General features: G+C 38.0%; 1 protein-coding gene and 1 long non-coding RNA gene across 3 annotated transcripts in view; one reads left to right on the top strand and one right to left on the bottom strand.

The window, feature by feature from the left end:
* Positions 1–25,154, bottom strand: part of SNX24 (sorting nexin 24) — a 90,720-nt gene that overhangs the window by 6,830 nt on the left and 58,736 nt on the right. For both annotated transcript variants that reach the window (XM_054185390.1, XM_054185391.1), the window contains one exon: positions 1,049–1,143. In XM_054185390.1, coding sequence (XP_054041365.1) covers positions 1,049–1,143 — 95 coding nt within the window. The remainder of the gene's footprint in view (positions 1–1,048; positions 1,144–25,154) is intronic.
* On the top strand, positions 3,272–7,532 carry LOC128902408 (uncharacterized). Its single transcript, XR_008463779.1, has 3 exons — positions 3,272–3,580; positions 5,346–5,422; positions 7,423–7,532. It is a non-coding gene; the product is annotated as an uncharacterized LOC128902408 (long non-coding RNA).

Here is a 25,154-nt window from a genome sequence, read left to right as displayed (position 1 = left end):
CAACATTTTTCTGATCAGTAGCTGCACAATGCAGTGTGATGGAATGAATGTGGGAGATCGTATCATTTTACAACCACCACTACTTGGAAATGACAGCATCCATTTTACTCTTAACAGATTCACAAGTGTATCTATCTATCTATGAAGTGATGGGGTACAGTCCCATTGAGGGTGCTGGCTGATGTTATTAGCTACAAGTGCAAAATCCAAGTCTGTTAGCTTCTGAATGATTCTGGAGACTGCCCTGGGCCATAGACACCTCTGAGTGTAAGGGGGCATCAACATTATTTCCGTTTTTTTCAACTTGCCTTCTCTCCAGTGCAGATGCACACAGCCTCCCCCAAAGTGGAAAAGGGACACATAGCTTCCTGGGGAGCAAGTTCTGGCTAGACTTTCCAACTACATCAGCTGGCACAGCAAAATAAATTATTCTCTCTACAAACATTACAGCTGCAGATGGTAGCAGAGCTTCCAGTCACACTGTTCGGTATTTCTGTAGTCATTACACTCATCATAATCATACTAAGATTCTGTTCTCCCACCCTGATCAAGAGCCCTTCCCAGAGAAAGGGCAATGGGGCTACTGGGGTAGATGTCATCAGAAAGGTGAAAGTCCCCCTTTTCAAATACACAGAGGGAGATCTTGAGATGATCGCAGAATGAAATTCTATTTTGTCCAGATACCAGGACCATAAAACACACGCAAAGGCTTTCTTCTATGCAACTTCAGTGAGTGTTTATGAATATTCTACAAAATTAATTTCAGTAGATACTTCAAGATCTATGAGAAAATCATATTTTTCTCATCTAAACTCTCTTTTGCTTTCCAAGAATATTACATTAAACCTCACTTCTGTCTTTGAACAGGCTGGATTTATTTTACCACCTTTTGGGGATATATAAACGTACTTAACATGAACCTAATGCCCATTTATTTTACAGTGTTAGAGTTGGCAGCAAGACCATTTTAAGTCAATGGAACTGGATCAGCAGTGAGTGGCTGTGGGCCTTTTGGCCTCCATGTATTTTTCAGTAAATGAGAGCTTACCCACAGCTTTCTGCTTTTGGCAAGGTAGGTACATGGCGAACGTTCAGGAAATCAAGAAATATTTTAGGGAGCTCTTCATTTTCTAAAATGACTGTCTGTAAAAAAAAAAAAAAAAAAAAAAAAAAAAAGAGGCACAATAGAAACCCAAGTTTTTTTAATATTTTAGATATCACACACTTTTATTCAAGCTACCAAAACACTTCCCACTTGCAACACTTTTCAATTCTTCTCTGTTTTTTTTACAGCTATTTTGGAGGGCTTCATTTCAATGGCAAAACCACAACTCTTAATGAATCACATATAAATACATTCAACTTATGCTATTACATTCTTTTTCACATGCCATCACTGGTGCCAAGCTAGATGCCTCTCAAGCAAAGACGTCTGATTCTGGAACTAAGTTATTGTCACACTCATTTGCGAATAAAATTCTGATTATTTAAGACATAAAATAAAGCAGCTACACCTCAGTGCTTTCACGTCCACCTCACAGAAGACTCCTGACCGACCCATCAATGGAAAAAGAAAGTCTCCACTTTGTGCAATTTTATTAATGCATGCCATGGTAAATGCTAACAAGAGAAACTCTTTGCTTGGCTTGACAGATCAGCTTGCAACATACACCTTGTATCTGCGCTGTGAGTCTCAGGACAAAGCTCTGACCAAAGAGCTGCTGGCTGGACCTGCCACATTCCTCCACAGCAATGACATAATGGCCAGATTCCATTCTCCTTCATTTTTCCATTGATGAGATGATGATCAATTTTCAGTAGATTAATTAAAAATATGTAGCAGATAAATGAGATGCTTAGGTGCAAGCTCATCATGAAAGAATGGCTTTCAAAGGAAACAACAGATCCCTGACAATTTCATAGAAGCAGACCAAAAATCATTCTCAATTTTTAATTTTCACAAGTCAAACAAAACAGTCCATAAATTCAACCAATGTCTCACCCAAAAGATTAAGCACCTATTTATTTACTGTTCGTACTGCCATACAATCTTACAACACACGAACTTCACATGCAAATGAACGCCACAAGCTCTTGCCTAAAGAGTTTTCCTTCGTAAAGGTCTGGATCCGGAGTGAACGTATGCATGGAAGAAACTTCACTAGATTTAGAAATAAAACGACTTGCACAAGTAAAGCTATCCACGTTCATCCTGTTCATTTTCACACTCTATGATAGGAGAAACAAAGCCCAGAGAAGAAACAAGACTGGTGATGGGAAGAAGCATTACTCTGTTTACATTCAGGAGGTAACCTGTTCCTGTGTGTGTGTTCTTTTACATTACAATATCACTAGGGAGACACAATGGTATGTAGAGGATAAAAGGATAGCAAAAAAAATTAGGTTGGAAGAGACATCCAGAGGTCATCTGGATTTTATAGCAGGTTTTATAGCAAATGGTTTGGTTATTTGTGTAATGAAAACCCAGCTAGTGTTAAAATTACAGAAGATGTGCACAGGCTTCAAGAGAGAAACACATTTAAAAACAAAGATATTTGAGAACTGTTTCTTTTTTTATGTTACATTTGCAAATGTAGGCTCTCAATCCAGAGTTTACATTTCTTCAACAGCTGTCGCCGTCACTAATGAGTTAGAAGAAAAGAACAGGGCAAAATGCAGCTTTTGAACTTTTCTGTTCTAGATTTCAACGGCTGTAACAAGCAAGGAGGTCTGAAACGTTGGCAAGTGTTAAGCCTTTCAGTTCACCTCTATATGAAGATGCTGCATTAAAAAATGCCACTTCATCTGCATACTGCAAAACCAGCACTCTGCCGCTGCAAAATTTATCCTATTCTGCATTCAGGTTATGCACAGAAGGAGGGGTGGAGGTGGATGCATATTCAGAGGGCGTGTGAACTGCATAACAATGCGCATGATTTGCTCAAATAAAACCATCTTACTAATTATATGCAATGAAGAACTGCAAAAAGTTGTATAAAGATGTTTAAGGGCATCCAATGCTTACGTGCAACCTCATGCTTGCACCTCCTGACGGCTTCTTCCAAAAGTTGAGCTGCCTGCTGAGGCTGCTGAACAGAACAGCGATTGTCACAGAAGAAAAGAAGGATACATCAGTGTATGAAAGGAAAAATCCCGACAGCTCTTGCAAACCTATTTGTTTCTGCTTCCACGCGCTCCAGATTAGTATCTCATCCTGTTTCTTTTAGTTTTTGTTCATGACACACATCAAGTCAACCCAAGCCCTGCTAACCCTGCCCTGGCCAAATATGTATCACAAAAAGATGGAAGCAAGTAGCATCTGTTTCAGTGTGTTAATCCATATAGTTTGTCAACTGTCAGTAACTCTGCTTTGGTGATCAATAAACTTGAAAACGTAGCATTTGCAGAGAAGCAAAGGCAATTTTGCACTGCACTGTTATTTTGGATGCCGCCTCTGTTGACTGGGAATTTTGTCATTTCCAGAATTTTATGAAGGGAGGAATGACTGCATTGAACAAAGAAGGATTTTTCAGCTGATGTGATGTGACATACATCTCAAGGAATTAAAGAATAAATGAAGGTACAAGTTAATTATACTAATAAGGGTGCAAATTATCTGCTGCCTTGACTTCATTGGCTTCAATACAAAAAAGGGCCAGCACATAATCCAGACATTTAATATACATGGTAGAAACCACAGAAAAAGAGAGAAAAACCTGGGAACAACAACAAAAAAAGCCAGCCACACTGGATTAGGTATGTCTGTATAGCTGCATTTCCTACCTCTGCTGGTGGTCCAGGGAAAAATGTAAGCATTCTCAAATTCCTATTTAAGTTGTTAAAAAACATACTCTTAGATCAGAAATAAATTTTATCATAATTGGCTTAATTTACCTGGAACAACCCCTAAAACAAAGATTTTTGACTTCTGACTGAAATCTTGTAAGAAATACATATTTTACAAACTTGATGATCTTTAAATAATAGCTGAGCAGAAAATGAACGAGCAGGTAAAGTTTCTAAACCACTATCTATAATCTGTGATGTAACATGCTCAACCGTAGCCTTTGTTCAAGTGAATATATGACACTGGCTTGTAAACAGGACTACTACTGTGTTTACACTGCAATCAGAAACTTAAAGATACATATTTTCAAAGAAATAAAAACTCACAATTAGTTTGTTAGTAAAGTCAATTTCTAATACATCTGATTCTGCCATGATCACAGCAATGAGTTTCAAATATGGGCCCCAGAGTGCTAAGCAGACTAATTTAAGAAAAAAAAAAAAAACAAACCAGCATGTGTATTTCCTTCCTAAAATAAATAAAAACCCCAAAACTAAAACACCTAACACAACCTCTGGCAAGTGATTTGGGAAGTGACTCCAGAAATGTATTTTTCAAACTCATTGATTTCAGCTGTACTAAAGAGTATAAGCGCCATATTTTCTTAGAAAATCGTAAAGGGTGTTTATCTGTTACTGTCACACTTTAATGAACTACTCTGTGCTTCAGGAAAAAAAAACCAACCCACAAGGGAAAGCCTGATGTTTACATCAGCAGAAATGTCTTTTTCATCGAAAGGGTGCAATTATTATTATGTAACACAAATCACAAAAATCCCAATTTTTCTACCTTATCAGTTTCATAAAATCATGTTCCCTAAGGATGTCATTGATTAGTTGCACATGTTCTTTCAGTGACATCTGAAATACTTAATTGTCGGTTATCTTTTCTCCTTCAGCGAGTAAAATATAGTCACAAAATTGCAAAGGGACTTGTTCTGCCTTAACCTTAGCTAGATGCCATCATGCAGTGGAAAACAGTGCTAAAATATCACAGGATAATGCTCTCCAACAAGGGAGACATATAAACAGCATAATGATTTCCCACGAGTTTCCTTTTTAGAAAATTGTCACTAAAGCCAGGGTAAATGGTGACATATCTTCACAGAGGACACTGCAAAATCGAACACTGGCATTCTAGTTAGGTCCAAACCTACTCATCAGCCAATTATAACAGTAACTGAACATCTTGCTGAAAACCTGAACAAGACCACTGTGCTAACCTTAGGAGATCACGCCACAGAAAGGCATCGTTTCCACAGATTATTATTGTTGTTCATTTTAATGAAAAAAAGATTTAAAAATTAATTTATTACAATCACCTATCATACTTTCTCAAGGTTGCTGGAACAGCTGTTGGAGGGGGAGAAATCAGAGTGGGGAGCTGAGTTACAAGGTTTTTAAGAGTCCTTACAGACTTTTCCATTCAATCGGGTTTAGTTTGAAATGCTGTACTGTTAGGGTGAAAAAGTTCATGACAGTTTTTCCTCTCTTCACAGGGAAAGATGCTTCACAATACCTAATTCAGTGGTGCAGCTAAAATGGGGGAGAAGAAAATCAATACATTCCAGCTACAGTAAGTAGGCTGGAGTGTCAGTCTCCACTGGGACCAAAACCCACATCTTTTAGAACACTTTAGAGTCTATATTCTTCTATTAACCTGCTTTTCCTGAACTGCTTTACACAGTCCCATGAAATGATAAAAAGGTTACCAAAAGAACACATTAACTAAAAACCAAGTAGACGAAGGAACCAGACTTGTAAGAGAAAGCTTTCCTTTTTTTAAAGTAATAGCAGATACAATAATGTTTTATATTACCCATTGTAAAGAACTATGAAGAAACTCACTCCTTTCTTCAGGGAGGATGTTGTTACAGGTTATCGACCAGAATTATTTCTAAATAAGTTGTCACTGAAGTTGTCGTAGTAAGGACTCTCCACTTTTCATTACTACCACAAACATTCACTGATGGGCAGTTTTGTAAGAACAGGAGGAGGTTATCAGACACGCTTAAAACTGTATAAAGATACAAGAAGAATTCAAACACACATACGACACAGAAGTGATGCTCCATATGAAGTACCAGCTAGCTAACACTCCCAGACTACATATACATATCAAGGGGAAGTCAACAGTAAGAGTGCCATTTACACAGTGGAGCTTGAAAGGGAACAAGACCTTGACTGTAGGTTTTACATGCCAAAATACTTCCAACACAGATCCACAGGTCACTATCTGAAAGTTAATGTAAAGTCACAAAAGTAAAAAAAAAAGTGCAGAGGGGAATTGCACCTCTGAAGCTCAAGACTGGAGAATAGCAGAAAAATTCCTGCACCAACCATTTGTTATACCTCCAGTGAGCTTAAAACTCACCAGATACCTCCTGAGTGACAAATCCATCTATCGCAGCATTCTCAAGCTACGCAGAGGAAAAATGAACTAGACGGAAGGGAATCCCAACACGTTAAATGACTGCTGGATCATCACTGAAAATGTGTATGCAGAAATTAATGACAGTGTCTACGAGCTATTAACATTTTTACTTAAGCCGTAACCTAACCTAGCTTTACAGAATGTTACTGATCTTGATTAAAAATACTATGAAGTAAGTTTTAAGGTAGTGAGTACTTTAGTTAGAAAGGTAGTTAATTACACATTTACAGTTCCAACTAATATTTAACTACTAAGTGTCGAGTGGATTGACTTGAGGCTAGAGTGTACAAACATAAGCCACTTGATGTGAAAAACACAATATTGAAATGTTTTTTCAGAAAACTGGGAACATAATGTAGTGGGAGCAAAAGTGAATCTCTCTGCAGCAAAATAGGAGACTAGCCCTTGAAAGATTAGAAACAAAGTGCAACAGACTACAGTTCCTTTGAAAAATAAAAATGAAAGGAAGCAGTCAATATCATTTCCTGAGACACTGCTCAAAGGACTGGAGGTTAAGACAAAGCTGGATGAGAAATGAAGAAATCAACAGAGCAAAAGGAAAAGAAGCAGAAGGGCAGGACGAGTTAATGATATTAAAAAAAAGTTACTAGGAACAAGAAAGGCTTTTAAAAATAAGCAACAGGGAAAAGTAGTACAAAGAGTAAGCAGATCCATTAATGACAAAGAAAGACACCAAAATAAATGTTGATTTTAAAATGGCTGAAGTGTTTTTTAAAAGTCAATGGACCACTAAGACAATGGACAATTAACAAGTAATTAAGACCATGTCAATAATGCTGCTGATAACAAACAGGTGCAAGAATACCTTAGACAATAATATACGTATCAGTAGATCCAGAAAATACACATCTGGGATGGTAAAGAAATGAGTTAGCTATGCTTGGAAAAGTCTTCTCAAGAGTACAGGGGAAGAAAGTTTAGAAAAAAGCAACTGCATTTACAATCCACAATACAACAACAGGTAAAGCAGAAAACGTTTAAACTTGTAGGACTGTTTTCTGAAAGCTTAAAGGAACTAAATACCAATATGCTGTAATTAAAAAAAACCCCCAACATTCAGGTTGCAAACTACGACACCTGACAAGTTTGGAAACCGGTAGTTTTTTTTGTTTCTCGCACAGTCAGATGCTGCGCTCCTTCTATGCTGATTCTTGTGCACTGAGAAAGTCAGATGGGAAAAAGACGCAAAACCACCCAACAGTATCTGATCAGGTAATTAAAGACTACCATAAATACACACTCTAAGGCAAATAAAACTGGTACTGAAAATGTCAGTTCTAGATTTTCCAAATTTGCAAATGTTTCTTCGGTCCTAAGACTGTTCCTCTAAATTTAGTGCACATTCCTGTCTTCTTAGTACGTCATAACCCTTTCTTAGAGTCATAGAATCACTTCGGTTGCAAAAGACTCTTAAGACCATCCAGTCCAACCATTAACGTAGCACTGCCCAGTCCACCACTAAACCACGTCCCTTAGCACCACATCTACACATCTTTTAAATGCCTCCAGGGATGATGACTCAATCATTTCCCTGGGCAGCCTGTTCCAGTGCTTAACAACCCCTTTGGTGAAGAAATTTTTCCTAATACCCAGTCTAAATTCCCCCTGGTGCAACTTGAGGCCATTTCCTCTTGCCCTATCGCCTAATACTTAGGAGAACAGACTGAACCCCACCTCTCTACACCCTCCTTTCAGGTAGCTGTGGAGAGCGATAAGGTCTCCCCTCAGCCTCCTCTTCTCCAGGCTGAACAACCCCAGCTCCCTCAGCCGCTCCTCATAAGGTTTGTGCTCCAGACCCCTCACCAGCTTCGTTGCTCTTTTCTGAACATGCTTCAGCACCTCAATGTCTTTCTTGTAGTGAGAGGCCCAAAACTGAACACAGTATTTGAGGTGTGGCCTCATCAGTGCCGAGTATGGGGGGATAATCACTTCCGTAGTCCTACTCACCACACTATTCTTGATACAGGCCAGGATGCTGTTGGCCTCCTTGGCCACCTGGACACACTGCTGGCTCATGCTTCAACCAATACCCCCAGGTCCTTTTCTGCTGGGCAGCTTTCCAGCCACTCATCCCCAATCCTGTAGCGCTGCATGGGGTTGGTGTCACCCAAGTGCAAGGCCCTGCACTCAGCCTTGTTGAACCTCTTACCATTGGTCTTGGCTCAGCGATCCAGCCTGTCCAGATCCCTCTGTAGAACCATCCTACCATCAAGCAGATCAACACTCCTGCCCAACTTGGTGTTGTCTGCAAACTTACTGAAATCCCCTCATCCAGATCATTGATAAAGACATTAAATAGAGCTGGCTCCAACACTGAGCCCTGGGGAACACGACTTGTGACCAGCTGCCAACTGGACTTAGCTCCATTCGCCACAACTCTTTGGACCCAGCCAGCCAGCCCATTTTTTGCCCAGCGAAGAGTACTCCCATCCAAGCCAGGAGCAGTCATCATCAAGCCACCAGCATTCATCACTGCCAGATTTAAACTCTGAACCCTCTGAAAACTTTTAGTTTTCCTTTTTTTTTTTTTTTGATCCTCATCAAGGTATGTCGAACTGAGGTACTAAAATACACAGAAGAGCATTTGCTTGTTACAGTAAGAAGTCATCAGGATCACACAGTATTCTTTCAACAGGCCTAAGGGAACTCACTGATAAATTTTCTGAATTAGCATCGGTGTATACCGTATTGTTTATGGCCACTCTAGAACCAGAGGACTAAAAAAAGACAAACATAATTAAAAAAAAAAAAAAGGAGTAGTATGAAAGAACTGTGATTTATAAACTAGTATGCCTGTACCAGGGAAGTTAGTAACAACTTCAATAAGGAGTACAATTAGTAGACACATGTGTAAACACATCTGGATGGAAAAGAATCATAGGGCTGCTGTTAAGGGAGCCCCTTTTTCAAAACTTACTGCAGCCCCTGAAAGGATCAACAAGCACAGATAAATGTGGCCCTGTTGGTAGAGCCTGCTTTCATTTCCAAAAGGCTTCTGACAAAGACCCCCACCAAAGGCTTTAAGGCAAACCTAGCAGCCACGATCCTTGCAAAGATAAATAAGTAGTTACAAGTCCTCACAGAGAGTTTAGGAGAACACAGGTTAGGAGTGATGCCTATGGGAAAAAAAATAACCAACAATGATGGACTTTAGACTGACCATTAGCAATGAGGGGAGTAAGATGCTGGGGGCTACATTATATCCCTCAAAAGATAAGCTCCCTATCCAGCAGCAATTAAAAAAAGCAAATCAAAAGTTTATTGGAAACTATTAGAAACAATTAGAAAAGGAATCAAGAAATCATCAGAAATTATATCTTATTCTTATAAAAAAGGAGGGGCTTTAGACAGAAGGAGGGACTTCATGGAACAAGTAGCTAAACCACGGGCCACAGACCATTGCAGGTGCTGCACACTGAACAGACTGATGTAAGAGGAATTCATTGAACTGAAAACACATGGAAATGGAGAGTGTATTAAGGATGAATTACCAAAGCATGTTGTCTCTGTTGTCCCTCATGTACCTGGTTTTAAGCACTATCAGAGGCAGGCTGTCCTCCCAGGAGAACCTCTGGTCTAATCTGCTCCAACTATTATTTTATGCTATGCCAAGTGAGTTACAGGGTTAACTGTACTAGCCTGCAGCAGTAAATGGCTGTTCCAGAGAAGGAAGATGGAGTATGGCTGGGATACGGCCAACTCACTCTCTCCTCCCTCCATTTCACTCAGCCTTTGTGCCTTTCAGGTGGTTGGAAGAGGCCGGTCCCACCTGCCAGTCCTCACCAGCAAACCCCCACAGTAAAAGGTAATTTGTCAGCTTTTGTGCACCCACAACCGCTCTACCTCCTTCCTCTCCCAGCATTAGTGATGGTGGAGACTTGCTGAGGGGACATGGGAGCTCTGTTCTGCTTTGTGGAAGGACTGCTGGGGACAGAGGGCCGAGCTGGAGGCTGACCCGCTGGGCAGACAGCATCCCTGTTGCATGCAGTGAAGAAGAAGGGGTGATGCAGGGATGATAATCCAACACACCTCGCTTGCTGTCAACTCTGAAAAGTTTTATTTTAGCAATATGCACACTACTTAACGATTTGCAAAGCTAAATAATATTACAACAAAACAAAAATAAAACAGAAAAGAGTTACTGGAACACAACAAATGTTTTAAGAAAACTTAGAACATGACTTGGAACCAAATATTGCTTGCCTTGTTTTACTGGTATTGAATACAAATTATCTGAGAGAAAATACATTTCTGAATGTAAAATAAAAGTGAAATGACTGTTTCATCAATTCACTAGAAGTTTTATGTAGACAGATTGCAAGATATATTAAAGTAATTCACACTTCATTAAAAAAACTGTTTGACAGAGAATACAGTTTTAGCTGCAGAAGGGCTGCAGTGTTTGTATTTTCATGTTTAATTTCTAGACATACTAAAATATATAAAAAATATTTTTTCTCCTTTTACCATGCCTCATTCAAAGCAGAATTTGAAGAAAACTGTCCCCTATTTCTGCACAGAACATGCTTACTGTTTTTTCCTACACTGCCATATTTTCTATCTACTATATTTACTATGGTTGTAAATAGACCTTTATAAGGAGGAAAGCTATGAGCAAGCCTGAAGAAAAGGCACAGTTAAAAAACACTAAGCTATACTCCATTCTTCAGAGCCACATGCAACAGAATGATACCTCAGTAGTCAGAGAAACAGAGGGGTATCTCTGCAGCATGACCGGCTTTTTCTCGATCCCCAAAAAACCCACTCTCTGGATAATGTCACAGACTACTCTGTTAAGGTGCAGATGTTGCACCGAATGTTAGATTTTTTGGTCAGATAATGTGGGTTTGGTCAAATAACACAGTTTCAAGAGAACTGAATAAGCCCAGAAAAACACTGAAACATTAAGAATAGCCTTGAATAGCATTTTCACTCCTTTTTGCTTCATAAGAAACGTCCCACGGCTCTAACATGTTTTGCTGGGAACAAGGAAAGAGTCAGGTGGTTCATGAAGACTGAGGAAGTCTCGCTTTTCACAAGAATGACAATTTCACGCAAATGTGATATCAAAAAGTTAGAAATCATCTAAGGATGGTTTCCTCATCTGCATTGTTTCCACAAGATACTGTAACAAAAACACTATTCAACTCTACAATAACTTCTTATTTGGTCTCCCTGCTATTTTCTTGTCAGAGGTTTGGGGTCAGAGTAAACTCTTGAGAAATGACTCGACATTCCCTTTGAAACTAATTAGACTAAGCAGCAGGTACCCGCTCCAAAGTCCGAACAAGAGCATGTAGAAAGCACAGGGAATTCACTGCACCTAGGGTTAATGAACTCATTGTGTCATTTTTGCAGAGGTAAAGAAGGGGTAACATAGCTGACCAAATATATTTAGATTTATATGGTGGGGTTTTTTTTTGAGTTTTCTTTTTTACTTTAGAGTGTTGGTAGCCCTTTCAGCAACTGGCTTTCTTGTAGAACCACTGTAACACAGAAAACCCTGCTTATAAATGTGCACTTTTCCAGGTCCCATCAAATTAACTTCTGTTTGTAATAATTCTTATGTTTAAAACATTTTCCTAGCCCCCATAGGAGAGCAAGACCCAATCAACTTAGAACAATGCCGTAAATGCTATGCTGACAGCATTAGCCATTGATTCAAAAGCATCTGTTTTCTGAAAAACTCACCAAGGTTTGTTCTCACCAAAAACCATTCATAAGAGATTTCTACCTCGGACTGAAACAACTCTTAACTCTCATACTACCACACTTGTAGATCTTGACAGAAGGGTTACTTCTATGTTAGAACAGATCGATTGACAGCTGCACCCCGCTTCTCAATACCACCCACCATACTACTCTTCCAGAAATAAAACTTTAAATTATCTAAAACGTTTGTCTTAAAACGATTTCTAAGCTCTCTTTACTGAAACTCTCTTCTATCATATACCTACATTTCATTAAAATCTGTCAAACAATTAAAGATCTTGTTCATGCCAAAATTCTGCATTAAATACCCTTTCAAATAAACTTTCACAGAGAGCTATCTTTGTCCCTCTCTGCTCCCCCCTCCCATTTCATGAGAGATCCAACAGCAAATTATTAAATTCTTTACTCATCAGTGAAATGAACTGTTTGCAGAATGAAGCATTTGCAGTATGATTTTGTCTTTCTAAGGAGTCGACAGTCTTTACAAAAGTGGGAAAAGACAAGTATAAATAAAAAAATATAGCAGCTAAGAAGTGTGGTGTAGAGTCTGCGATGCTAAATTCTGGAAGATCTTTACAATCTTAAATACCTGCTTGCTCAGAGACTCAATCTGCAACGGGAATTAATGTTACCAGAAATGCTAGAACTAGACAAAGTAAGTCCCTTTCTCTGCAAGCATGCGAACCCTGCTTTTTGTTTGCATAGAGCTGCTAACAGAAGTTGCAAGGTTTTCCCTGTTTTTTCTTGCCAAAAAACCCACCCCAAAGCAAGCCCCAAACCCCCCTGTCCTTCCATTTTCACTCCCACCTCCCTGGCAAAAAACCCTCACCTCTCAGAGAAATAAGCACGCCTTGTTACATGCTGCTCTGTAACTATAGGAGCAAATCAATAGCAGCTGAATGCCATCTGCTTCGGGCAGCAGAACAGCACCAAAAGTGTGAGCAATGCATCTTCCCTTATTGAAAGGTTATTTTATGCAAGTAAACAATTCATCGTCTTCTTGCACGCTTGATGCTCATTTACCACTTTTGATCAATAAAATATGCAAAACAACAAAAAAATTGAATCCTAAGAGTAGTTCTGATGCCAGTGTGATAGTTAATCAATATCAGGTCTCTCTTCAGTAAGGCAGGCAGTAGGGTAACTCCTTTATTGTATGAACCCAGGAAAAAGTGTGGAAATGTGTCTTGCTGCCTCTAAAATGCAGTAAGAGAGTGAGAAACACAACTTTTGCACACAACTGCAAATTAAAAGAAAAAGGAGAATGAAACAGCATTATTTTAACTGTATTTTTCCCCTCACTATGCAAAGAGTACTTAGGTCAGCTTGCTTGATCATTTCTTGCAAAGAATATGCTGTTAGGCTGTTGCAAGAGCTGTATTATCATTAACACAGATATTTGGTTAAATTGTAGCCACTGTAAATCATACTTTGGAGAGCACCCTACTCTGTTTCCTTCTATAGCTGCTCTACCTTATTAAGCCTTGGTTTTCAATGTATTTATGTTTCAGGTGAACTCAGTTTTTCTGTTAAAAACAAACTGCTATGGGAATTTCTTTTGCACAGTGTTTCTTTTAGTCAGACCACAAACTGCCTTATTACATTAAGCCTCCTGACAATTGATCCAAGTAGAATACTTCTCTCCCAACAAAGAAAACGACATCATTTTTACAGATATTGCAGAACAAAACCTCCAATTTAAACAGTTTCCTAAAATAACACAAAATACTTGAAATAACAGTTGCTACTCACAAAGCCTCCCTACTCTAGTGAGCCACATATCCTAATGTTAAAAAAAACCCAACCTACTCTCCCATGTGAACAGCAATTTTGCAGATTGTATCACAAAGATAAAATCCACAAATTTAGTTGCACACTGTATGTTCTGATCTGCACTTAATACTGCATTTTCTTCACTGTTCTTTCTTGCGTGTATCTAGAAACACAATTATTCAGGTATGTGGCCTTTACTCACTTTTGGTTATTTGAACTGAAAAAAAAGCTTGGTACATTTCTGTAAAAGAATCTCTTATGCAGGGCTTCCATTTAAGAGAAATACCAAGTACAAGACTTAACACCTTCCCCCCCCGCCCCAAGATGTTTTTTCTCTATATTTGCAATGCAAAGATACTTCCCAATATACTGGTCACAGACTTCCAGAAAAGATTTATTAAAGTGAAACCAAGCAATACCGGACAAAAAAAAAAATAATAAATTCATGATCAGATTAGAACCAAACACTAACTTTCAGTCAAGCGGCAGCAGCTATACACAGGAGAGACAGAACATCTCTTGTTCATTGTTCAATTCTCATAATTCTTACAAAAACAAGACAACTGGAAGAACATATCTATAAATCAACTTGTATAGAATTTTTAAGGTAATTACCGATAACTAACAAATCACACATTTGAACATACGAAAAATGTTCTTCTGACCAGCCATTGAAACTTATTAAATGAAAGACAGATTTGGGTTTTGGGTGTATTTAAATCTGTGAGTTACAGGCAGATTTGTAAGCAAGAGTTCAAAATTTTTCTTATATAACCTTGTAAGACCCCAAACATTTGTAGTTCTAACAGGCAGCTGCCCCTTCTACATAATGAAGCTTGGATCAAGCTCCTTCTACATGCCTTCTTCAAAATGCTTATGAGTTTATAGGAACTCCAATACATGGTTTAATCACATTTATAGAAGCCAAAACAATTTTGATCAAATTAATAATACAGAACATAGCAGTGAAAGTGCAGTAGCTTTGAGTCAATGACCCAACTAGCAGCAAGGGTATAATTTAAAGTCAGAAATTTCCAGTGCATGCACCGTTAGCCACAGTGAACCTGTTACTGCTCTAAAGGGAATTGTTTGCCTCTTATTAGATTTTCTACAGCACAGCCATAAGTGATAAATGTACTGCTGTACTCACTGTCAAGTTAATCAATGCTGCCAAAGTTTTGTTGACCTAACAGTAATCCATAAAGTGAGCGGCATTTTCTCTATCCCTATGACATCTCGGTCCTCAGTGGGGATACAAATCTTACAACAGCTTCTTAAAAAAAATGGAAAAACAAAGCAAAGCAAAGCAGGGGGGAAAAAGATATTTTCAAAATTCTGTCTTTAAATTAGCAGACTGTGAGAATTCCTTGCCTCTCTGACAAATTGCTTGAAAACGAAGGCCACACAATGGATTCAGTTTGATGGTTAAAACACTAGCAAATGGATAACTTGCCAGAGGATAAAGCCTTGCCTACTAAAAAGAAGGTAAAAGCTTCAGAAGTATTCCAAGAAAACAGTTGGAACACGATTTACTTGTGACTACAGATTAGTGCACTGGTTCAAACAGAGCACGGTGCAGCAATTCTGAAGACAGTAATGTGAAAACAATAATAAAAAATCACCACCAATAAAACTTGTCTATTGCTGCGTCTGGCTGTGATTCACAGTCCATGAGAGGCATCACCACTGAAAAGAAGAAAAAGTCAGGAAACAATTCGTGGTAGAACGAGCTATTCTATAAACAAACTGCTGCCATGCTCTCACAAGCAATTATAGACATATGAAATATGAATTGCCATTGATTTTTCTTCTAGAGGTCACTCTGCTCCATGTTTTACGCACTCTAGGCATTTATTTGGGTGCCAAACTGACAAGTTTTTACAGAATTAACGGAGCAATGTAATCCTTGCTTAATCGCAGGTACTTCATTATGGTTCTGTTCCTTGACACTTGTCCCTCCCAAAACTCACTAGCAAGAGAGTCCACAATAAAGGTGAGGAACAATGCAATTACTTGTGAAAAGAGACCATCCTAACTTGGTCAGCGAATGCTGACCAAATACTTCTTCTGTGCTGATGGAAGACAAGTAGCACCAGTTGCGGGGCTGCATTTATCACAGCATAACAATTCCACAGATAATGTTCTGATTTGGCTAAAACTCTCCACATTCTTATTATTGAAAAAGGGATGACTTCTCCAGAGAGGAGAATCAAGATTGCAATTTAGCCCCCTAACAAAAGATAGCTATCTGGATTTCTGTTTAAAATTACAACATTAAAATAATGCTAGAATGCCAAGCTGCTCTCTATAAATCTCATGTTTTTGACGTCACACTTAGCAATTGCTTGATGATCCTTATTGAGCAACTGGAAAACTACTTAATTTTGGCCAATACAGTCCACAAATGAGGTTGAAACTGAGAATCATGAATTCATGAATCAGATATTCTGGCATTTTCAGATAGCAATCTTCTTTACTTCTATTATTCATTTTTGGCACAAATATTTGGTCTATGAGTTTCCCATGCAAGAAGAATCGCAAAAAGGCTGTGTTGCACTCTTGCTTCTCAGTAGTTATTCTGTCCCCAAAGGCTCTGGTTTACCCTAAAAGTAAGCTATCGCATCTGAAGCTAAGGTTAAATTGTTATCTTAAGTAACATTTTGTTGTGCCTCAATGAAAGGACAAAACAATGCTGTAATACTGTGGCATGGAGAGCTTAATCAGACTCTAGACTCCATGATAAGCAAATAAAAGAGAGTATGCCATCAATGCAAGTATGTCTGGAGACATGGTACCCTGAAATCAAAGTGGATGTGGATGTAGTATAAGGGTTCGGAAAAGAGTTATAGTAGAACTGAAAACTACAAAAGACCTTACACCTTCTCTGTTGACTGGACACAGAGGTGACCTCCAACACATGATCATCAGAACACAACACTATGACTGATACATAGATTGAACAAACCAGTGAAGGGGACAAAATGAAATTTCAGGGAAAAAAACAAAATGGAAAATAGGTGGGAAGATGGGTAGTGACATATGAAATTGAAAGAATCTGCTATAGATATAAAAATGGTAACATGGTGGTTAAGATAACATACAGATATAAAAATGATAACATGCTAGTTATAACTGGTAAATACACTACAGGGAAAATAATTCAGAAGTCTCCATCCACACATTAACAAGCTCAGCTTCTCCACCTGTCCTGTATCTCAGTGTTAATCAATGGTCCGATGGTAGACTCTGACTTCCTTGGTTAGCATCAACACTTTGTAAAATCGGGCAAAAATAATTGACCAAAGTAGAGCAATTGGGATTCTTTTCCTGCCCGCCCCCCCCCCCATTCAATTTTTTTTGAGATATGCCAAGCCTGGCCGCTAGACCACTTCACTGAAATGCTGTCTGTACTTTTATATTACTAACACAGTTCCTGAGTATCTGCATTGGACCACAGTTATCAACAGCCTCCTGCATCATTAGAGAACAAATTAATCACAAGCTCCACTAACCTTTATTTCCAATACTACGAAAAGACCTCAATATCCTATGGTAACTTACTCTTGCAGTACATGTCCTCATCATTCCAGTTGGATAACTAATTAAGGTCACATGATTAAACTTGCCTGAATTTGATTAATTATTAAAAAAAAAATCCATCTGGAAAGCAGGGAAACACTATTTCATGGCATAGAAATACAACGTCACTACAAAAAAGCCAACAGCTTCCTAATCCTGAAGTTATACAATTGCTGCTGTTCAAAACCATTAGCATGTATCACTGCCTGACCTTGACTGAATCCAAATACACAGAGAAACATCTGATGGGACAACGTAGAGACAGCTGCTTAAATGCTGATGGCTGCAAGATTGTGAATCCTGTGCATGGTCTCTGCTCGTCTGTAACCTTCTGTGGCTTTATGAGTGCTTTTGAAACGTTACATTAGGAATCTTCCCCACTGAACCAGGTGTGAGAGCATGACCCCATGCTGAAAAGCGCGCTTGGAGATCTGGATGCCCTGACATCTGGAGAAACTGGAAGAGGTTCCGCTCGTCTAACTTCCTCGTGATTTCTTGGAGACATTCTGAACAGAAGCCGACATTACAGGGGAGCTGCTCAGAAAACCAGTTACTCACAATACAACTGTGATCTCCTAGTGACTTGCCAGCAAGGACATAAAGAAAAATACTATAAATGACCTGTGTTCAAAGTGCTGCATCTGTTGCAGCATGTCTGTTATCATCAGTTCATGTGCTGATATGACACCATACTATCACAGTTATGAATGCTGTATTTCCCTACTGATGATGATATTCTGGAAATAAAAAAATAAGGTGCTCAGAAAATGGGGGATGAACTCCCCCAGTCAAATACACGTAACTGGAATGACATTTTCTCAGAGCGTTTTATTGGGAAAGTTATCAATGACCTTTTCATTTTCCTAGAATAGACATACCCAGTGGGTTACAACAGCATAAGAAATAAGATTTTCATCCAACCATTTAAAAACTGTAATTCTACAAAAGCAGACTCTAGCCACATCACTGGTCAGTGATGCACCACACAAACTGCTGTTCTAAGAGAGCAGTTTTAAAAGCCATGGCAGCTGGTATATTTGTGCTGTCAGTTTACGTGAGTGATGCCAACACACAAAGCAGTGATACAACTTGCCTAGCCAAGGTAGTTCTGTAAAATCCAACTTAGAAATTAGTCTGTTTAGTGCGTAACAGGCTATGTGTATCCTCTCCTGCCTTCCTGATGGAGCACATTACTCCAAAGTCTTTTATACACAACAAATATCAACAACTGAACCAACAGGCAATATTTTCTTTGAACATACTAATACTGAAAGCCTATAAATCTATTTCAATATCTAAGATGATGTTCTCCTCATGCTGATACACTCATTCGCAAAAGGCAAAGGGCTGGCATTTAAGGGGAGCATCCAGGTGGTTCTCCTACGTTTTGTCATTAAGGGAAATATCCAGAGGACCCGTGTGCAGAATGATACTTACACCATGTGAGTCAATACCATTTGGCATGCACAGACAGCTGGAAGAAAGGAACACCCATCAAAAATGTCTAGATACGTATCATTAGGGACACCCACCTGTATTAAAGAGGAATCAAAATCTAACGTGCTAGGCTTAAGTCTCTATCAAACACAGGGGTTACTGGTTATTAACATAAGCAAACCACACTTAGAGATTACCATGTCTACTAGACAGTAACAAACACAAATGTTGTAGTATAAACAGGGCTTTCTTGACATTTAGATGCACTTGGAGTAAACCTTGTGATCGGCTCTGAATTGCAGGATCTGTGATTTTCCCATGTCTTATTTTCTGCAGCACGTTGAAGGAGAAATGTACATAGCAAAGGTGCTAAATACTATTTGTCATTCCTGTAACACAGGTCTTAAAAAGAAACAGCTTTTAGTGCTTTTGTTGTGAGGAGAAACAAAGACGACTAATTTTTGTACCACAGATAAAATTTTCCTTTGTGCTTAGTGGTTACTCTCAACTCTATTTTGTTGCATCAGTGCTTCTTATTGCTTTATGTAAAATTTGCATTCATTGATAACGTTGGTTTACTCTGACTGTTATACTGAGCTTTCAACTAATTGCTCTCAATTAATCTGTTCCACTCTTTGATAGCTTATTTATCAGATTGGGAAAGATAGATTTAATGGTGCTTGCTGGAAACAAGTTCTTTAATTGGAAATACCAGAGTGTTTAGCTCACTTCGTGCTCTAGCAATTAAGGACAATTTGGAAAAGCGTTTTTCCCCCTACTATTGTCTCCTTGATTAGATATCCAAAGAAGCAGACAAAACAAATGACAATACCACCTAGCAATATTGGTTCAAATAAAAGCCCAGCAGCCAAATTACTTACTATGAGAAATGTGAACCATCCCCATCAATTCCAATGCTGTGTTACATTCATTTTGCTGTATCTTTGCCTCCCAAGCAGGCAAACAGCAAAATTTCTTTCAAAATGCATAGCTCTGTGCCTGCCTCTATACAAGCCTCTATACAATTATCCCTTTCCACAAATAAGCCAAATCAACAGAAGAAATTATTTTTCTTGATTAAGCTCCCACATTTCTCTTGGGATGAAACAAAACAAACAATTAATCTTTCCTTATTTGTTCTCAGAAGAACCTGCATCCCTTAAATGTACGATAACCAGGGTACCTGTGGCAGGCAGTCGGCAGCAATTAGGCTTGTGCTGAAAATGAATGGACTAGAGTCAGAATGCCTAATCTGCTGAGAGTTTCTACAGGAGGGCAAGGTTAGACCAGGAAAATTCCCTTGCTGTGGAAATACTGTTAAAAATTACCACTTGACTTCAGCATAATTAACAAGGTTTGGGAATTTATATGAACTGAGTAATTGAAAAGAATTAGCAAGAGATATATACATTAATCTTCACCAGTTACGACGTGCCTAATGAAATTAAAGGTTCTACTTGTACTTCACACTTTGTTTCTGCAAACTTTTTTCATCTACAGAAGAAAAAGTATATTAGATAAACACAATGGACAATGATAGTTATGAGAAATTAAAAAGAAGATACTGCATCACAAAACTCAATTTTTGTATCTATACTTCTTAAAAATTTTCTTATATATAATTCATAATATTTATGATAAGAATGAAAGAAACTCTATGAAAGTTTCTTATGTCAATGACCATGTTTTTAAAGTCAACAGGAAAAATCCATATCAGAATTATAAATTTGCACATCATTCAGTAATGCATATTTGTTCATAAATGTACTTGCACTTAAATTCAAGTCTGTCTCAATCAAGACATTCTACAATCAACAGTTTCAGTAAAATGAGCGTTTTTACACTTAACTAAATCCGTACTACATTTGGATTACAGAGACAATAAGCAGGTGAAAATTAAAATAAAGGCAAGCAATGCCGATGCGTGTGGAGATGGACAACATTAGCAGAAGATAACATGCGTTTGTTACTCTCCTAGGCTACCCATGAGCACAGGACCTTTTCCTCTTAGTTCACTCTGAAATCCTTCAACATATCCTTCAGAAAGGAGACATGCAAGATTGTATAAAAGCCAAGAAAAAGGAACACACACAAGGGAATTATATCCAGTGCAGGAGAGTCCAATTTACTGCAGGACCAAAGGAGAAGGCTCACTGACCACCTTTGCACAACCTATCTGAAGAAGACAAGTCAACTCCTGCTCTGCTCACCTCTTTTACCTGCTGATAGACTAGCTCTTACTTCTTGCCTAAGCAGCCCTTCTTGCAAAGAATTTTTCTGTTCCTGTGCTCTTTCCTTCCAATATCTCTAAAGCAGAAGCTTGAGAATTACTGCTTACTTAATTCAGTATCTTTCCAGTAAAACCATGTGATCAGTTCCACAATTTTTGTTGTTTTTTTTGTGTTTTGTTTTGTTTTCCCTTCAGAATGGTTTATGCTAAATGATACAAACAATGTTAGATAAAAACATTAAAGTCATTATGGCACACTTCATAGAATCATAGAATCACAGAACTGCCTAGGTTGGAAGGGACCTTTCAGATCATCTAGTCCAACCATCAAAAAAGTGAAGAATTGTCAGGTTTAGTGTATCAAACTTCAATTCAGTATCCTTATGTGTAAGGATTTATTTAATATTGCTTACATATGTAGTATGATCCTGTAACACTTTCCCTCCCAGAATCAGTTCTTCATCCAAAGCACAGAATGGATGGCAATCAGTTATTCAGCATATAGTCAATATTTTGTTTCCTTCCTCTCACCTCCAAATGTGGCCTGTGTCTTAGGTGGAAATTTAAATCCTGCTATAAAGACAGAATTATTCACTTCTTCATGAACTTTTTTCCCTTGCATGTGCAGTTCATAAATATGTAAAGACTATTAATGATTGGTCTTCATTCACACAAAAAGTGTAGGCAAAAGAATACTATCAGATTGCACAAAGGCAATGATCCAAATCATATGCTAATTTACTGGACAACCATAACACAACATAGTGTGCTATGCTACATTTGCAAAACTAAAATACTCTTTCACTAGAAAAAAGTATTTTCCCTTAATTGGCAATTCATTAAGTAACTTTAGAGATTAATTTTGAAGAAAAAGCCCTTAAAACTTAACTTGCCTCGAAAGTCCAATTAAAAAAAGCAATAGTCAATTGTATACCAAAAATAAGAATTAGCTTATGTAAAACAACACAAAGTAGGAAATGAAAATGTGTTCAAGATGCTGTAGATTAATTAAAAAGATGGGGGAAACTGAGTCTTTTACTACACTTCAGGTGGTGATAATAAAGACTCTTTGCCGGAATTACAGCTCCCTCCTTCCTTCCTTCAATCGACCAAAATTGTTTGACTTCTATTTTTTTCCCCCCAAAGAAGCTCAGGCTTGATACAGTTCTATTAAATATTTATTAAGGAAAAAGAAAATTTAATGCCTTTAATGCCATTTCTCACTGTATATAAACTCACAATTAGTACAGTTTGATGTTCACCTTAACTTGGGCAAAAGTATGTGATACAACAACATTATGACATACAGATAATGAAAAGAGAACAAGCACTTAGGCACGGTTTCTAAACCTGTTATGACTTCTAACGTAAATTCTGCTTTTAACTGAGTAAAATTTATTTTGATCAGCTCTAACATGTAGAAGTGAAATGTGCGAAAAGTTCACGCAGCATAATTCTATACGGCAAAATCAGATGATTGAAAATGAAGGAAAAAACATGAATCATAAACCACAATGTAGCACCACTTGAAAAGCAAAAAATGTAACTCTTAAAACATAAACCAGGTAATTTTCCTAAGTGTGCCTGAAAAATGCTTGGAGTACTTCCGCAGGAAACACCTCTGAAAACACTCTTAATAAATGGCTCTCCTCTAAATTATCTACAGAATGTTTTTGCTTTCCTGTTTTATTTTGCTTTCCATCTCCTCTTAACAAATATGCAATCCTGCATGTGTCAAGCACACTTCTTTAAAATCCACAGCCATCTAAAACCAGCTATGTATCTGTACCACCAAAGAAACATGTATGCACAACAGAATCTTAAGAGAGCTGGTTGCAGCAATGATGGATTTAAGTTATTAACCGATCAAAAAAAGATGGATGGTGGTCTGCTTTTCTTAATCTACATCATCATCTAGATCTATTTAAAGATATGTGGTACACTAACAAACTTAGTTAAGGTTTCGATAAAATCAGTGGAATAATCTGCCCTGTTACATTGAGACTGTATCGATCAATAAAATCACTTGTACTAGGAAAGTACTGTTAAGTACTGACAATCCCAGCCATTAATATTATTTAACACTCTGCTCACAATCTTTAATGAGGACAAAGAACATTTTGCCTTTTTATACTTACCATACCATTGCTTTTAGAGTTCCTTACAGGTACAGTTCAACCTTGATTACGGCAGACTAAATGGAGTTAGAGAAGGAAGACACTGAATAATTTTGGATAATGGAGAGAATTTTCAATGTGATTAATACACGTGGGTGACTCACCAGATTTTCCAGCAAAACATCAGTTAAACCTTATTTCACTAAATCCAACTTTTACTTGCAACTTCCTAACACTAGATTCATTCTTCCAAATGTATTCACTTGTATCTAAAACAAAACTTGTTTCCAGAAACAGCAATCAGGAAGATAAGCACCTATTCTGGACTTGATGGAAAATTTTATTTTCTGCAAATAAGCCAATTTGGTCTTAAATTAGTTAGAAACAGATTTCAACAGCGAATGTACGCATAGGACAAAGGGAAGGATTGCCTCTGCAGAAATCTTTGTGGTGGTTAATGAATGACACAAGGAAGTCAAAGCAAATTCCATCCAGCTCCTGCTCTCAGATATGGGGAGTGGTTGAACAGAAGCCTAGTGGTAAAAAACCCACAGTTTTTTTTTCATGCACAGAACAAGGTGGAGAAGAACAAAAATAGGCCCATATTTTGCACAAAAGTTTTATAGCTTGAAATTTCTTCCTCTGAGTTTGGCTTTTAAATATACAGCCAATTACCTCCCATGTGTAAAAGATTTGGTCTTAAAAGGCATTAGCCTTTACAAGTGGCTTTGCACAGTGGCATTTGACCTGCACACCTCTTCATTATATCAATATGATTCAACCTCGTCTTGTCAGCCTTATGATTCAATCTTTTTTCTTTTAAGAAGTGTTTGTGATACATGCAGGGCTCAGTTCACGAAAACACATTAATGTTTAATCAAATCTAGTAACAAGCTGAAACACAAGTATGTGTTTAATTACTTTAAGAACTATATAAGAAAGTTCATAATGGTTCAGACCAAAGGTCCGTTTAGCACCGTATCCTACCTCCAAAAATGGCTACAAATGGTATCAAGGGAGAGTATAAATGAGAAAGACTAACATATGAGACATTTTTCTTCTTTTGCAGCTTCGAAAGTTATTTGCAGCTTGAAAACCTTCTATGCTTGATATAAACTACTCTTCCATGAACGTTTCCAGTCTTCCTATGAAACAATTTGAAATTTTGCATTCACAACAGCCTTCGGCAAAGACACACAGGTATACAGGAATAATGAAATGCTTCATACAGAACACACTTCTGAGAACATACAGGAAGAACAACTGTAATGAATATTAACATTGACAGAGTGGATAAATATGATGAATGTGAATTGCACAGAAATAAAATTTGAAGAGCTGAATGATCACTGAATAGTTCTAAGATCATTTTGCTATTACATTTCCAGAATAAAATTGTAACCAACTTGATTTATTTTTATTGGGCAAAAGCAAATGAATGTCTCAAAAGTGCACGTATTACACACTGAGATCTCAATATTTCTAAACAGATCCAACAGCACTGGTTCAAAAACGTCTACCACTACAGCCATTACATTTGTTTTCTTCTGTAATATTGATAATGGAACGTCAAGAACTGTTCCATTTTAAAAGCACTTATAGATTGCTTCTCATGCTAGAGAACTTTGTCAGCTTCAACCATCACACACGCCAAGATCTCCCTTTCTTTATATGAAATCCTAGCTTTTGTTCTGCCCAGCGGAGCTCAGGCTGACTTTTATGTACTACCATGGGACATTTTTTCCTCCACTTCACAAAGAGAAAACAGTGACAAATACTGTGCACCACCAAGAATTTGTTTTCCCCACTTTCCGATCCTACCCCACCTAAGACAGCTCTGAAGCAGTATTTCAGCTACAGTTACAGAGAAGAAGTATTCAGCTACTGGAAGGCAAAGCTCTAGCCAGTGTACAATGTGGAGTACTTGCAGACTGACATCAGGAGTCCAGATGGCTTTAATCAAGCAGAGACCTCTCCAGTCTTCTGGACAGACAAGGTTATAAAT

This window comes from Rissa tridactyla, chromosome Z, assembly GCF_028500815.1.
Source record: "Rissa tridactyla isolate bRisTri1 chromosome Z, bRisTri1.patW.cur.20221130, whole genome shotgun sequence".
NCBI lineage: Eukaryota > Metazoa > Chordata > Aves > Charadriiformes > Laridae > Rissa > Rissa tridactyla.
This window is presented reverse-complemented; position numbering and strand designations above follow the sequence as displayed.